This window comes from Pezoporus flaviventris, unplaced genomic scaffold (assembly GCF_033815535.1).
Source record: "Pezoporus flaviventris isolate CSIRO_AGI_PZ_B2104156 unplaced genomic scaffold, CSIRO_AGI_Pfla_v1 ptg000035l, whole genome shotgun sequence".
In the NCBI taxonomy this organism is placed as follows: domain Eukaryota; kingdom Metazoa; phylum Chordata; class Aves; order Psittaciformes; family Psittacidae; genus Pezoporus; species Pezoporus flaviventris.
In genome coordinates this window covers 6,605,963-6,622,453 of record NW_026892583.1, presented here as the reverse complement: position 1 = coordinate 6,622,453, position 16,491 = coordinate 6,605,963, and the positions used below count along the sequence as shown (strand labels likewise).

The following is a 16,491-nucleotide window of genomic DNA, read 5'->3' as shown; positions in this document are numbered from 1 at the left end:
TTTGTATTGAAGGAAAAGCATATGATTTGTTCCTTCTAAATATGGGCTTACTTATACTTTTCGTTAAGCATTCACTGAATATCAGATCTGTACAAGCTAGATGATTCTCTTGGTCAAATCCAGTCTGGTAGTTCTTCTGTTCTTGGTACAAAGCTAGGATCTTCTAATCCATTATTCCAGTAATCTGGGTTACTTCCTGTGTTTCTAGGCAAATTGTTTAATACCTGTCTGCCTTAATTTTTCTGCTGTATGTCTGTTACAGGAATAGATTTCACTTCGTTTTAGATACATTAATGGAATACAGATTACTCAAAGGAATAGGGCTATGTAGTTATTGACCAGTAAGTAATGAATACTGTTAACAATGCAGACTGAAATTATCGTGGCTTCCTTTTGTAGAGTGAAATACTCAAGCAGTATCAAGGAGATGCTTATTCTCTTTGCCACCACCATTTATAGAGTTGGGCTAAAAGTTGCTCCAAATGAAGCTGATCATCGGATTCCTATAATGACATGGAGCACATGTGCTTTTACCATCCAGTGCATAGGTAAAGCATAATTTGGGTCTGTTCCTTCTCATGACTTGAAATTCTTACAACTGTTTGGTTGTATAATTTTATACACTCTGATTGTATAACTAATAGTTCTATATAAATAAGAGCAATATGTAATAGTATAGCAACGTACATTATATGAAATTACATATATAATAATAGAATGGCAATCTATAATCCAATATACATAATAGAATGTTTTTGTTAGATGGTAGTTTGTAAGATAAGGTATGGAATGCCAACATTGAGTTTAATCTGAGAGAGCAGAGAGTGACTGTGTTCCATGTTACTTATTGTAACATTAAGCATGTTCGGTGAATATCTTCATGCTGCCAAAGACCATTGAGCTATAGGCATCTCCTATGCAGCTAAATATCTAAAAACTATGAAATAATACTCCCTTTATCATTATTTCTTTTTGTCTTTATTCTCAAAGAATTCTCATGGTATTTGTAGAAGAAATATGATCTTTTGCATTCTGAAAGTGCTGAGCCTGGTAGAAAAAAACACCACCAAACAAACCAACCGCCCCAAACACTTTCTGGCATTAATCTCTTTTTGAAGGCAAAATAATTACTATAAAAAGGATTGCATTTTGGGGGTTAATATACCTGTTTAGCAGACAGTTTTATTTACTTGCTATACTATGTACACAAAGAAATTTGTGTAATAAATGTGAAGGTGTTGATAAACCTGTAGTGGCTTCCAGGCAGGGGAGGACACAAGAGAGGTCTGAACTGCATGCTGAAGGAATTGAGAATGTAATTGTACAGGTCCATAAATACGATTTGCCAAGTATACAGTTTTTGTTGATGAAGCTGTTAGGTGCAAGTATAGTCCACCTGAAATTGGTAGTGGACCCAACTAGAGTCTTAAAAGTTCAAAAGGTTTTTAGGAGGATTGGAAATATTCTAATAAGGCAGGAGTAGTCATGAGAACTGATTGCATTTATTTAGTGTTGGATTTTATTAGACTTTTTGAATGGGTCATGGGAGGACTAGAAGCCATCCAGCTCTATTATCATTAATGCACTTATTGCTGTGCAGATTGTTTTCTTTTGCTATCTAAAGAAAGACCTTGGTGGCTGTCAAGGAGAGTTTGCCAGTAAATGTATAAATGCACAGACTGTTATCACAGATGTGATCTTAAAGGCATATGTCAGAAATAGAAAATTCAGATGCCTCATCAGGCCAAGATTATAAAACCAGGTTGGATGACTGTGACAGTCTCACCTATCCTAAGCCACACCACTTCCTTGGATTCATTTTTGTTTACAAATAGAGCAGGCTTCCATAAAATTATAAAGCAAAACTGCCTAAATAACTTCAAGTATGCTGGTTGTGAATCAAGTCATAGGGTGCATTAGTATGGGCTTGTAGAAGTGCTTCCCAGACAAGGAGCTACCTATATTAGTGGAGTCTCTAGAGGAGGTTCAAGCTATCATTGCCATTTAAAATAGGTTTATTTTCTTTTAAAGATAATTCTCTTATGAAAATAAAGTTGATCTTTTCCAAGAAGTACATATACTAAAAATAATCTTTGACTAAGTGGATTCTAACAAAAAAGCTATGTTAGTTCCTGTAGAACAAAGCAACTTATTTTTTTCTGTGTTTTAATTTAAAGAAAACCTCTTGGAAACAGAGGGCAAGCCTTTATTTGGATCTCTACAAAATAGACAGGTATGGATAAGTAAGATATGCAATACGTACTAAACAAAAAAGCTTTATATGTATATTAAATGCATACATATATTAAAAAAATATTGTAAGAGTGAACATCAAGACCGTTCTCTGTTGAGGGATAGCCCTCAAAATGTTTAGATTGATAACATAAAAAGCATTTTGGAAGAATAAGATTTCTACTTGCACATGGAAGTTCCTATTAAATTCACTTATCAATATGTTTTCTGGTTGTAGAAGGAGATATGTTTTTACAGCTTTATTTCACTATTATATCTTTCATTTTTTCATGTCCAACCATTTTATCTTGCGCTCTAGCACAGTAGCCTTAAAGCATTAGTGCAGTTTGCAGCTGCTCAGAGAACAACATCGCCACAGGTCCTGATTCAGAAACATCTGATTCGTCTTCTAGGAGGTATTGTATTGGTTTTCTTCACTACATTTTGTATAGCAGAAGTTTTTATTGCAGAATGGCACACACATTAATATAGCATAGAAGCAAAGGTTAGACAACAGTGCTAACTTCAATTTCTGTAATATTGCCTGAAATCATGGAGCATTGCTTGAGCTTAAGTCATCAGTAGTTCTGTTAACCCAACTCTGTATTGCTGAAGTCCCCAAAATTCCTCTATCCAAGATTACCTAGGCCTTATGATACTCAGATCTAGAACATTTACAGATGGCTAATAACCTGTTGCTGGCAATGTTCAAAATTATTTATTCTGTGCTAAACAGGTAGATAAAGCCACAAAACAGGTACTCCTCTCTCCTAATTGTAAGACTTCATCTTTTTACTACTTTCAGAAGGTTGCTTGCAGCCTAGTTTTAAGATATTTTTGTCTTGGGACAAGCTAGTTTGAAACAATTTTCTTACTGATTAGGTTAGCGCGGTGGTCTTTATGAATCCCACTCTTTGACTTGCCTTCTATTTTATAGGATTCTTAGGTGTGGTACAGGCTTTTGTCTTGGCCTAGGCTGTGAGGTATCTAGTGTTGCAGGGCCTAGGTACATTTGTGGACTTCACACTTAATGCTTTGTGGCTTTATTAAAGCTGTTGAAATAAAGATTTTTATCTCAGAATTTTTAAGATATAGTTATTAAAATTGTCAGCTGGCTGGTTGTGGATGCAGAGTGATGTAAGCAGTTAGATACTTCCTTAGTTAAGAGACTTGGACATTTTTGGATGAAAACACAGAAATATATAGGCTTCTAAAATCAGATTCTGATACTGCAGTTCAATCCAAAAGAAGAAAATACATATCAAATGCATAATTGTTACCTTTATTTTGTAGTTCTTCTACCAAACTTTAAAGCAGAGGACACTCCATCCATCTTAGAAGTAGATGTGTTCCACATTTTGGTAAGCAGCTTCATTTTATTCTTCGTATTAATACTTTTCTTAAGCATGGATTTTCATGTACTTTACCCTGTAGGTAGTCAGGCATTAGCTATTCACTTGCATGAGTCTAACGGTTATACATGAGTACTGCATACAAATGATTACGTATGGCTGCTATATACGAGTGTTTGCTTTTAGTTTTGCTGTTCTAGTTTTTGAGTCTTTGCTGTGTCACTCCTATTAAATTTTATGCTTGCAATCTCATCTTTTTACCATCTCCATTGCTATCAAACCTCAAAAAAAAAAACAACAACCCTGAGAAATGCACCCATTCAGCTTGTTTCCCACACTTTCCCTTTGTCTCAATAGGCCTCATACCTTCACATTCACTCTGATTACCTTCTGTACTGTTCTTAGTCTCTTCTTTCTGTTCTGAATACAAATCCATATTATAGTTTCTTCTGCTGTTAAAAAACCCTGAGTTTTCTACATGCTAGAAGAGCACAGATAATATTATTCAATGAGTTTTTCTACAATATTAAAACTAGCAAGATAAATTAACGTATTTAAATTGATTACCGAAATTAAATATATATTTAGAGTGATAATTTCTATTACCCATGTGGCTATTACCAAATTTCTGTTACTTTAATGTTTGCACCCTCCCTTTGACTGTAGGTGGGAGTTGTGTTATCTTTTCCATCTTTATACTGGGAGGATGCCGTAGACCTGCAACCTTCATCAATTAGTTCAACCTATAACCACCTCTACCTCTTCCATCTGACAACACTGGCACACATAACACAAATCGTCATCTCTTCAGCAGCAGATAGAGGTGTGTTTGTGTTAGATTATTCTGGCAATTTTATACAATTCCTTAAGAATGATGGACTCAATGTCTTCCAGGTATAAACTTCCTTATAATAAATGACAGTGCTAGGTAGTAATAAGTGTTTTCTAGTAAAAAATAAATAACGTTATTTTAATTTTCAGAGCATTTTATGAAGTCACTTTTTGTGTGCTTAACCTAAGAAAGCAAAATACTTATTGATGTATCAGTACTTGCTCAAGTCACATCATTCCAGAGTTGTGACTTCCCCCTTTTTTCTTCCTGTAGGAGAAGCGAAGCTCTGCCCAGCAGCAGGAGTCTGGGCTATGCAGTGATAGTTAGTATGGATTTGGGAAATAAACTTTACCCTTCAACTAGTAAATACCCAGAGCTGGAATACAGAATCCTATGAAGTGATAGAATTTCATACCATTGTTAAAAACTGTCAGTAACCTACAGGCTTCCTACATATTACTTTCCTTTTTCTCCACTATGATGGGAATTAAAAAGATGTTATGTAGGACAGTAATTTCAAAAGTTCAAGGGAAAGTTTTACATGAGGATGAGCAATGAGGTGGTGTTCATGGTGATTCTTTATAGCATGCAGTTTTAAGAGAACATTTGTCAGGTTAGAAAGAGCAAATAGGAAAGAATTAAGCAAAATAAAGTGGAAATACTTCTGTAATGCAATTAAAAAAGAAAATAAATGCACTTCATTTGTGACACATTTACAGTGAAATGAATATTTCTCTGTACAGAATCCTCTACTGCTCAATCATCTGACAACAGTGAGGAGGCACGATCTGCGGAGTCTTTCTGTAGAGAGGTTTACCAGTACACCAGTGGGTAAGTAGCAGTTCCATTGTAGCATTGTGGTTTTTTAGAAAGATGGCAATCCATAGGGATAGTAATCCATAGGGATAGACCTGAACAACACAGCAGACAGGAAACAACTTACTCATTTCATACAGGGAGTTAGCACAACAGCTTGTGCTTTCTTCTCATAATACTGAACACTGAGAAAAAGGAAACTGGTGAAAGGAATGCTTTTAGTTAAAATAGGTACATTGTGTGAGCAACAGACTGAATTCTTAGTCTAAGGATGAAAAAATACCTGCATCCATTCTGGAGAGTAACACAGCTAACATTAGTAGTTTTTTTTTCTTTGCCTTGGTTATTTGGGGTTTTTGAAAGGTGTCTCAATTGCGGATAGAAGCCAGATAAAAGGAAATAGTTCTGCTGTAAAAGGGGCAGAAATGTAACGCTAAACACAGTTGCTTTTTTTTCGAGCATTAATGCCCCGTATTTTCAGACTTTATTTTAATAGGTATAGCTGCAAACTCTATAATACTTCAGTATCTGTGTGTGAAATAAACTGGAAAATATGGATTCACCTTTTAGAAATTCTGCTTTGATTTATCATCACCAGGGCTAGTTGCAAAGGTGTTTCTCAAGGGTTGACAATGCTACCCACTTGTCTAAAAGTTTTAAATCTAAATTCCTAAATGTTTAAAATTTGGTATTTGAGAAAATAGGACTAATTTTTCTGGGGCATAATCTTAGAATCCTAAGTGCTGTGTTTTGAAAAATCAGGTCCCTGTAGTGATTTGCCTACACAATTAAATACCAAAGTTTAGGCAACCCAGCTCTGACATTTTTAGTGTTTTAATTACTGTGCATGCATTGTCATCTCCTAACTCTGACCTATCTGTGCTTAAACAGCATGATTATTTTGCAGTGGTCTGTGATGTTATAATCTAGGTTTACAGGTTGTTCCTCAGCAGGTCCTGGTCAACATGTGTGTGAACATCCTGCTCACATAAATATGAATTTAATTAAGTGTAAAATTTTTAGAAAACAGGGATATTCTAAGTTAAATTTGCTATGAAAGTAACACTAGATGCTCATATCACACAAACTACAAGAGTAATTACTGTGATGAGTATCACACCAGTATTTCTTTTTTGTCCAATTTGGATTAGTATGGCTTTATTTTAAATGATCTGAGTGTTAATATTGTGACTTCCATAATGAAGTATAAAGTATTAATCTTTTAATTTAGTTGGTTTTGTTGTTCCTGAAGAGTATTTATGTATGTTTACTTGTTTTTCTCATTTTTGAGTTGCATTCAAAACACTGAATGAAAAACTTCCACTGTTTCAAAAACCTGCTGGCTTTCTGTCACAAAACCAGCCATTTTAAGAATCAATTGCTCTGTGTGATACTGTATTGCCCAGTTTAAATTAGACCATCTTGAGTCACCTGGGGATAATGTCTGTGTATTGGCTATTTATTTTTTTTTTTAATTGTGATAAAGGTAAGTTGAGACAATTTGGAGGCTTAATTTAATTGTTCTACATATTTGTTAGGCAAAGGGGAAGTTGGAAGTTAGATGCTGGAGGCTGTATTTCACAGAATTTGGGGTGCATCATTGTTGCTCCTATACAGCTGCCATCCTAGCAATGCTAGCCAAAACATGAAAGTGCTAGAAGGATTTATACTATGAGCTACTGCAGCTATTTCTCATTTGTGTATTGCAGTTGCTTCAGTCAGGATATTCCAGGCTGGCTCGTGTGGGATTGTGTTAAAAAAGGCATCATGCCTTACCTTCGTTCTGCTGCTTTATTTTTCCATTATTTGCTGGGAGTTTCTCCACCGGAGGAACTGCTACAAGGTAAATATGAGAAAGCAACTATATCTATAGGTTGGCTTTGTTTAGTGTTTTCTTGGAAGAATGGTATTTTAAAATGTTCACATTAACTTAACAGTTAATGCATTATAGTAAGATTCGGAAAGAAACGGAAATACTAATTTGTATGAAGGGGTAGGCATGAGAAGCTGAGTTGTCTCGGCCTTCTTTGCATGGAAAAGTTTTATGTGCAAATATGCAAATTCTCAATGGTGTATTGATAGTAAGTAGTTGTGGATACAAAGATTCTGTGATTTAAGGATAATTCTAGGGGCTTAGATTACATCACCTGAGAAACAATGTGGAATATATTTTGAACAGCAAACTTTTTTGTGCAACTGCTAATGTTGGTAAATCTTAAAGACAAATCAGCAAAACACAGCCAAGTAGAAATAAAACGCATTATAAAACTTAATCCTCTACCTTGAAGGATCATAACACATTACAGATACTAAACCCAAACCCAAATATTTTGTCTTTTGTCAAAATGTAGTGAAACATGGAATCATCAGCTATTTGGAAAGGAGAACCAAAACTTCTCTGAACAACTGAGACAAAATATGGCATATTAAATTGATTTATATAAACTCTGAACTAAGTTTGAATTTAATTAGGACCTAAAACCCAAAATTTCTGCTTGCTGGGATTATGCTGTTGTCCTTACCATAGTCAGGAACTTTAATTCTATAGGGAGGAGTCATCCTGATGAGTCAGCAAGATCATTTTCTCTAGCAGAGCCAACAAACGACCACCCAGCAGCCTATTAAATTAGCCCAGCTTTATGTAGTGTGCTAGCAGCGACTTGATCATAGCAAAATTTAGTATCATTGTAGGCAGAGAAGATAGTGAAAAGCTAAACTGTGGTTAGTACAGAAATCTATTGTGCTAACATACATCACAGATTATGAAATAATTTTAGCAAGGAATTCTGTTATTACAGCGGCTTATTCATGACTTGACATATGTTGCTAAGTAACTTTTAAGTTTAAGCCTAAAGCATATCCTCAGCTAATGCAAATTATTATACCTCTCATTAAGTCAGGGGAAGTACATCCAAGCAAGGAGCTGTGCTGAAGCTGTAAGATAGATAGGTATTATTTAGTGAAAAAGGGACCAGGAGATTTTTATGTTTGACTGCATTATTCAGCAGTGGTGAAACACCTTAATAGTTGCTCATGTTTTCTTTTTCTTTTGCAGTTTCTGAAGAAGGGCAGTTCAAGGCACTTTGTAGTTACCTCTCTCTACCTACCAACTTGTTTCTGCTCTTCCAGGAATACAGGGACACAGTAAATCCACTGCTTCAAAGGTACTAATTGAGACTGGGCAGGCCAGGTTTGCGATGGCCCTCTATGGGAATTCCATATCAAATTTTGTTTATAAATGATTGAGCTTAAATTCTTAGTAGATGTCTAAACATTTGTTTGATGTGCTGAGGTATAGTGACTCTCTGAAAGCACTTCAGATTTACCATAAACCTTTGCCTGTGTGGTATAACACTTACTTCATTGGCCTATTTTTAGTCTGTCTACAGAAAAAAATGTTGATTGCATGAGCTATAAAATGAGAACATGGAAAATTATGTAGCTGGCAGGGTGAGGCTTTGTACTGTTTCTTCTCCAGATTTCCAAAATAGGCTGATGAATGTCAAAGTCAGCTTAATGGTTAAAAGGTACAATTTGACTATTATGGACATTGCAATCTAGCAATAAAAAGTAATTGATCAAATTAATCATTTAAAATCACAAGCAAGAGTAAAGAGACGCACACACTAACTGAGAACAATTCTGCTATATTATGTTGGAGCATGTCTCTATATATTTAATGTGACTGAGCACTTGGTTGCATTAATTATCATTCCTGGTTCCTGGCAGAATTTTCTGGCTCACACTAGCTTTTTCTGGGTTTTTAATAACCTCTATTCTGTTGTATAGATTCTAACAATTTAGGGACGTTTTGACCTGTTGTTGACACATTGACCTGTTGTTTGACATGTTGACCTGTTGTGAAACTTACCTGACTGTAGGTTTGAGTCAGTTTTTAAGTCCAGCTGATTTAAATTCCCTACATACGATTTTTCTGTAATTAATTGCATTTGTAGTATACAAAATTACTTGTAAATTAATAGCATTTTCACAAATTATTAATTTTTTCTTATATGTTCTCATGTTTACTCAAAGACGTAACAGTGTCTACAGGAGACCACAAAGGATATGTGAACGTTAGAAAATAGTCACTAGAGGCAGGGCTAACAAATTGTAGTGCTCCCAGTCAGAAGATGGAGGTTCCAAGTGGGAGGCTACATATTTAATAGTAACAGTTGTCAAATCATCATGCAAGTTCCCATATGTTTTTTTGAAAGAATCTTATTTCGGAAGACTAAATTTGATGGTGGTTGAGAAATGTGTTAAATGAAGCATGCTAGATTGACCATCTGCTACAGTTCTCTCCCTTCTCATCCTCTTTGTAGAAATAACATAAAAGATACCTTAGATACCAATTCCTCTGTTTAGCAACTTGCCTATAAATACCATTGCTTTGGTAGACACATTTGGCCATTCTAAGCAAGCATATAACATGCAGTAAAGCACTGTAAAATAACTATTTGGTAATGGTTATTAAATAAAAACAATACATATTTTCCTAGTATAGTGTATAATATTTTCTCACAATGTGGCTTTCAGCTGATCTATTCCAAAAAGAGCTGTGTATTGTATCCCACTTTGGGAACTTGAATGAGTTGAAGACAGCTTGCATTTTTTAACTTTGTGTTAACTCTGGGTTTTCATGTGCATATAGATAAATTTAGGCATTGTTTTCACATAGTTTTTTTTTCCTATATACAAGCTTAAATTCTTTTCCTGAAGCAAAACTGTGAAGAATAGCTGTTTCTCCTTGTGAAGTTTTAGCTAAACTCTTAGTGCTTTATCTGTGCTCTGTTTGCTTATTGCTTACTAGTTTAGTGATTCTAAATATATGTTATTATCAAACATTGTTATCTGCAAATGCTTTTTTGAAATAGGTGGTGTACTGACCCAGTGGTGTTAAGCTCTTTGAAGGGGAAGAGTATTGCAATAAGGTAAGGTTAAATTTTTTGTTGGTGTTTTTTCTTCTGTTTCTAACTTAAAACTGTGAAAAGAATGAAGTGCTTATTGTTTCTCTATAGAGGAACTCTTTAAGTGGTTGCACATCCTCATTCAGTGATTCTTCATAGAGAATATACACATGGTTAGACAATTTATCTAGCTTACTCTAGGATAAAACAAAAGCTAACTGAAATTTGAAATTTCTTTATACATAGAGGTTACTAATTGATGAAATTTAATTTCATCACCTTTGCTGGAATATAGACATGCTGAAGCTCCCATGTGGAGCCTCTCACTTGGGCTTCCAGGACTGAAGAACTGCTCTAGAACTGTATGAGTCTGTAGAAAGGACTGAAAGCTAAGCAGAAATTCTATAGCTGTCTGTTCTGGTTTTTGCTTCAATCTTTATTATTCTCATAATAGTTTGTTCTCACTTACCCAGGTATCCTAGGAAAAGAAATAGCTTAATAGAGCTTCCTGAAGACTATAGCTGCCTTCTGAACCAAGCTTCTCAGTTTAGGTAAGATGTGAGAGATATAGTTGTCTTCATAGGTATTTTGTCGCTTTTAGTCGCTTCTGTGTTCTTGCAGGTAATATAACTGGTGTTAAAACTACGTATATAAATCATTTTACGGAAGCGAAGGCACTATTATGGTTATGCTGGTCAATACTAGCACATTTCAGTTTTAAATCTGAAACACAACAGCTTACTGAATGAAGTGTTGGATAGGATAGTGTATGAAACCATTATAGTTTAATCTGCTGGTCATTTTCAGCAGTGCAATATGCATTTGGTTTGGCCATCAGCCTAAAAATTATTTTTTGCACTGGGCACAACGGGCCCAGAAGGTTGGCACAGTTTTATGCCAGAAAGGATGAATCATAGGATAACTCAGGTTAGAAGGGACTTGAGCAAATCCAACCAACTGGTCAAAGCAGGTATCTTGCAGATGATGTATTTCAAGCAGTGTAAAAACATAGCCAAAGGAGGCAGATACATGAAACGTGATTATGACATAGTATGTCTTAGGGTTTTTTTGTTGGTTGGGTTTTTTGGAGGCTTTTATTTTTTAAGTAATATTACCTGTAGTTAACATTTATTTTAAAGCTTTAATTCCTGCAGTAACATTCTGGTTACACTTCTTCTAGATGCCCACGGTCTTATGATGATGAACAGAAACATCCAGTATTGTGCTTATTCTGTGGGGCTATGTTATGTTCCCAGAATACATGCTGTCAGGAACTTGTTGATGGGGAGGAGTTGGGAGCCTGTACTTCTCATGCTCTTCAATGTGGAGCTGGAGTTTGTATGTTTCTCAAGTAAGTAGTTAGCCAGGATTTAATGTGTTAAATTGAAAGACTTGAAAGTCAAAATTCACAACATTGTCAAAACACTTAATTCTTTGTCCAAGATGAAGAAACATTGCTTTGACCTAAAATGAGCTCACCAAAAATTTAAGAACCTGCTGGAAGTTGTCTTGTATTTTAAACGTAGCTATTTTTTCCCTTAAGAATTAGGGAATGCAAAGTTGTCCTCATTGAAGGTAAAACAAGGGGCTGCTTATATCCTGCTCCCTACTTGGATGAATATGGGGAAACAGATCCAGGACTGAAGTAAGTGAATGTTTGACTTTCTTTTCTACATTTCCATTTTGATATCTTTTTCTTTCTTATACCCATTAGACAACATATTATTCCTCGTTCCATTTACAGCACTGTAATCATAGAGTCATAGAATAGTTAGGGTTGGAAAGGACCTTGAAATCATCTAGTTCCAACCCCCCTGCCATGGGCAGGGACACCTCACACTAAACCCTGTCACCCAAATATGTAATATGTATCTTTAACCTGGTGAACTTTTTTAACTTCAAATTTCTGATGGTAGTTTCCAGTCATAAATAGCTCATTCATAATGGAAAAACATGCTTCTTTGGTACTATTAAACTTCCTTACTTTTCTCAAGAATACTTTGTATGCTTTTCATCACAAATGTACAACTGCCATTGCTGAAATGTCACCTTGGAAACGGCAGGTCACTGGTTGTTGCATGTTGAGTTTTTTTCATTCCCAGGAGACTTGTTGGAATTGGGTGTTCATACAAGTATTTCATATATTCTAGCTATGGTTAAGAGTTTTAATGCTATACTGTGAATAGAAGAGTTTCTCAGTTGCTATTCTGATATGCTTATTGGGTATTCTTTTTTCTTCCATGAAGAAGAGGCAATCCCCTGCACTTATGTTGGGAGCGTTACCGGAAGCTCCATCTGCTATGGCAGCAACACTGCATCATAGAGGAGATTGCTAGGAGCCAAGAAACAAATCAGATCTTCTTTGGATTCAACTGGCAACTGCTCTGAGTCTCTTGATTTTTAGTGAAAACTCTTACTTTGGGCAGTGCTTTGGAAAAGGAAAGGAGGGTGGCAGCAAATAATACACTCTCAAGTGTATTCTGTAGTTCAGACACGATGGATTCTCTAGCTTGGATGTATTACTGACACATTGAAACAAAAATCTCACATTGTATGTTTTGCTTTATTTTTTTCTTTTTCCCAAAAGGAACACCAAATTATACAATTACTACTGAACACCCACATTCAGAAATATTTCCACTTTTTTGAGGACTTGTAATTTTTTTCACATGTTTCAACAGGGACAAGCTTTCCAAATGCTGTGCTTCAGGGCACATACCACATTTTTGTCTCTTCCATGCCTTGAGAATACACCTAAATGGTGTTGCTATGGAAAAGCCTCCTTTTCTTTCTCCCTAGGTTCTTTTCCAAAGCTTAGTGAAGCTTTTAAATAGGTCAGGGTCTGTGGCATAACATTGGAGTGGAAATGGTGCCAGGCCTTTAGTAATCTGCAGCAACGGGTGCAACAAACATTCAGTTGTACAGAAAGAGCCTTCATCCAGCTATGTCCTGGGATTTAATAAGAGTTTTCCTTAATAAACTCTTAAAAGAAGTGTGGGATAGAAAGTGCATGGGGGAATTACCATCTTGCTTGTTGCATCAAAAAATAAAGTCTGTGCTTTTTGCATTGCCAGAACTGCACTTTATCTAATGTATTTGTTCTCTCTTAACATTGTTTATCTTAAGAGGTCTAGGGCTATGCCATTTGGCTAGGTTGTGTTTTGTTTTACTTCTTTTACAGTTTGTGTTCTGAGATTTTTCCCCAAGACCCCAACATATAAAAATTCTGTTAGGTAATTGTAGCGTAGCTCTGCAAGTTATGCAAGAGCCAGAGACTTCAGTGAAGTAGACAGCCTTCAAAGCTATCACTGGACTAAAATCAAGGCCCAAAAAGTAGCAAGTTTAGAATCAGAAATAAGTTTGTTTGCCCATATTTGAGGAATTTTCCACTCTTCATCCTCTGTCACTATTGTTTGGAGCCCTGCCTGCATAAATGAACCCATGTGTTTTGGGGGGCATGTTCAGTGCTAGTTAGAGCAGAAGAGGGGAGGGGGAAGGTGGCTAAGTCTGTTTCTTTGTCCTTCAGTAGTGAATAGCTCATGATTGATCTATCAATGATATGTGACTGCTTCATTTCTAAATGTTTGTTGTTCTGTTTTCTGGATTTCAACCATAATATACGTGAGAGAACTTGCAATGTGATGGGTAAAAAGGCTTTCCCAGAAAACCTCTTTTCTTCATGGCAGTTTGAAGTTGTCAGCACTCTAAATTTCTCTGCCTTTTGCCATTTGGGTTCTTCTGTGTCATTTTAATAAGGCTTCCAAGGGGAAGTTTTCAAATTAATGTCTTGAGAGTGTGGTGGTGTATGGTCTCTTTTTGTTTGTTTGTCTGCTGATTGTATGAGAGATAGTAGAATCACAAATAGTGATTTAGATTTCAATGTCATTATTCTAGTTTTTTAAAGTTCTTAGAGTATGTAGGAGTGCACTGAGCAGCACCATAACATCTAAACATGGAATACCAGTGAACTCAAATATTGCTCTGACTTCAAAGACTTTTTTATAACTTTTGCTATAATCTTTCCCTGGTGATATAAATAGTTGGCTTTGGTGTATTTTTGGGGTATTCTGTTTCTTGGGTGTTCTTGGGTATTCAGTTAAGACCATTCTCCTTATTTTGATTCTTTCAGTTTTTAAACCTGAATATGAAACTCTTTAAAGACAAACATTAATTCTGTCAGTCTTCTCTAAAACCTATTTGAAATACCTTCTGAACTTAGAACAACAGTTGCCATGAAAACTCGCATTCACTGGTGATTTCCAAGGACATCAAAACGCTTCTTACCAACAAAAATACCGGATTAAGACTAACAAATGTATGCCTCATTGATACCAAAACTGTTCTTACTGTTTCCCTCTGACATTTACATATTCATTTATCAACAACTTTCAGTTACCTTGCGCTTCACTGGTACAACAATTCCATTACTGAATATGCAGTGAGATCACTTCTATTTTGTCTTCTGTCTGAACTGTAGTATAGAAGGACAGGAGCTGGGCTCAGCAGGTGAGCTCGGGTTTGAAGCTCTGGAAATCTGTAGCTGAAGAAATGGGAGAGAAATGTTGCATCTTTTTGTACTTTTGCACATGCTGATTTAGCAAATGGGCTCCCATATCATTCACTGACTAGCGTGGTCATCCTTCATTTCATAAATTACTATGCAGTTTTGTTCACTGTGAGTATAATCTGTATTTAGTGATTGCAAGATGCTTATGCCACTGATTTCCGTTCCATCCAAGCTGACAGGAGAAGTTATTTTATAATGCACATATTGGTATCTTTAATTGCAAAAATGTAAATTTGAAACTTGTATAATGTTCTTGTGCTTTTGAAATAAAATATCTTGTATATGTATATTTAAAAACAGGAAATAAAGTAACTTCTCATAGATCATTCAACTTTTATTTGGAGGCACATTGACACTTCACAGTTCATTTTACAAGAGCATTATAGCGGCATCTGTCAGTATGGAAAAGGAGCAGAGTTAGTAAATGGTTGGTAAACAATACCAATTATCCTGTGATCTGTGTTATCAGTAAACCAGTTGGTAATGGTGGCATGCTTTTTCTTATTTAAGGGAATATTCCTCTTGAAATGTGTCCTAGCATTTTACACATGTAAATTCCTTCAGTGTCTACCTCCATTTGCAAAAGAAGTCTTAAGTACAGAATTTAATATTCAGATGTCCTTACCCTATCAGTTGAGTGATTCTGGTTTTGTAGTTTCTCAAAGGAGAATTGGCTATATTGTCTGTCAGATACTTAACCTCTAGGAAGGGATATTTTTATGGTGCTGGTCTAATGTGCGATATGATACTTCAGTTTTATTACAGAGCTGAGCAAACAGCCAAGAAGTCATTGACAGAGAAACATCAAATGTTGATGTTCCAAGCTGCTGGCAGTCATTGCTTTCTTGCTACTTTGTTCTAGCTTTGGGCAACTTGAAGCTTACAGAGTATGGGTGTTGATGGTGTTACTCTCTGCTTATTCCTAGTAAATGTTTTTTAAGAACCAGCTCCTGAAAAGGCAAAAGATAAAGGTAGATAGATTAAAATATAAAGCAAAAATGTCATTAAGAACATTAGAACAAGAAGCCTATTCAATGGGGAGAAAATAAAACGGGAAGGAAGGAATCCACAGCATTATTTCTTGCATAGTAAAAATCTCAAGGTGCGGCGTATAAATGTACAAAACTATGTAGAGGAGGACTCTAAATGCTTTGCTTTATGGTTGAAATCCACTTTATTTTCTAGAACAACATCCATGAGTTGTCTCCACTGTAAAATAGTCATATCTGTAATAGAATATCTAAGTTTGTTGGTTGGATTCTTTTAACTTATTATTTGACAACATCTTTAAAGAGACATTCTTCAAAACTGAAAATTATTTCATTTCTGTGGCACAACGTCTTCTATTTGTTTTTATCTATATATTGCAGGTGGGCTAAACTTGGGGGTTGATACAGAAAACAAATGGATAATAATGAAGATCCAGTTCTATACCAGTCTCTCACACCCAGCTATTTCTAATACTTTGGCCTCTTCAGGAACCTGCTTAGTAAGGTTGCATGGGATATAGCCCTAGAGGGCAGGGGGGCCCAAGACTCTTGGTTGATATTCAAGGATCACCTGCTACAAGCTGAGGAGTGTTGCATCCCAACCAGAAGGAAGTGCAGCAGGAGGGCCAGGAGACCTCCTTGGATGGATAAGGAGCTGCTGAGGAAAATTCAAAGGAAAAAGGAGGCTTATAAAAAGTGGAAGCAAGGACAGGAGGCCTGGGAGGAGCACAGGGATGTTGTCAGGGAAGCTAGGGACCAGGTTAGGAAAACTAAGGCCCAGTTAGAATTAAAC

The 16,491-nt window shown here is 35.9% G+C and overlaps 1 protein-coding gene across 2 annotated transcripts in view; it reads left to right on the top strand.

Annotated features, from left to right (window-relative positions):
• The window catches only part of UBR1 (ubiquitin protein ligase E3 component n-recognin 1), a 66,750-nt gene extending 51,715 nt beyond the window's left edge, over positions 1 to 15,035 (top strand). For both annotated transcript variants that reach the window (XM_061462409.1, XM_061462408.1), the window contains exons 35-47: positions 400 to 548; positions 2,178 to 2,233; positions 2,552 to 2,648; positions 3,526 to 3,593; positions 4,251 to 4,407; positions 5,160 to 5,247; positions 6,942 to 7,075; positions 8,288 to 8,396; positions 10,110 to 10,166; positions 10,616 to 10,693; positions 11,323 to 11,493; positions 11,686 to 11,787; positions 12,389 to 15,035. In XM_061462409.1, coding sequence (XP_061318393.1) covers positions 400 to 548; positions 2,178 to 2,233; positions 2,552 to 2,648; positions 3,526 to 3,593; positions 4,251 to 4,407; positions 5,160 to 5,247; positions 6,942 to 7,075; positions 8,288 to 8,396; positions 10,110 to 10,166; positions 10,616 to 10,693; positions 11,323 to 11,493; positions 11,686 to 11,787; positions 12,389 to 12,530 — 1,408 coding nt within the window. In that variant the 3' untranslated portion in view covers positions 12,531 to 15,035. The remainder of the gene's footprint in view (positions 1 to 399; positions 549 to 2,177; positions 2,234 to 2,551; positions 2,649 to 3,525; positions 3,594 to 4,250; positions 4,408 to 5,159; positions 5,248 to 6,941; positions 7,076 to 8,287; positions 8,397 to 10,109; positions 10,167 to 10,615; positions 10,694 to 11,322; positions 11,494 to 11,685; positions 11,788 to 12,388) is intronic.
• Positions 15,036 to 16,491: the final 1,456 nt, after the last annotated feature.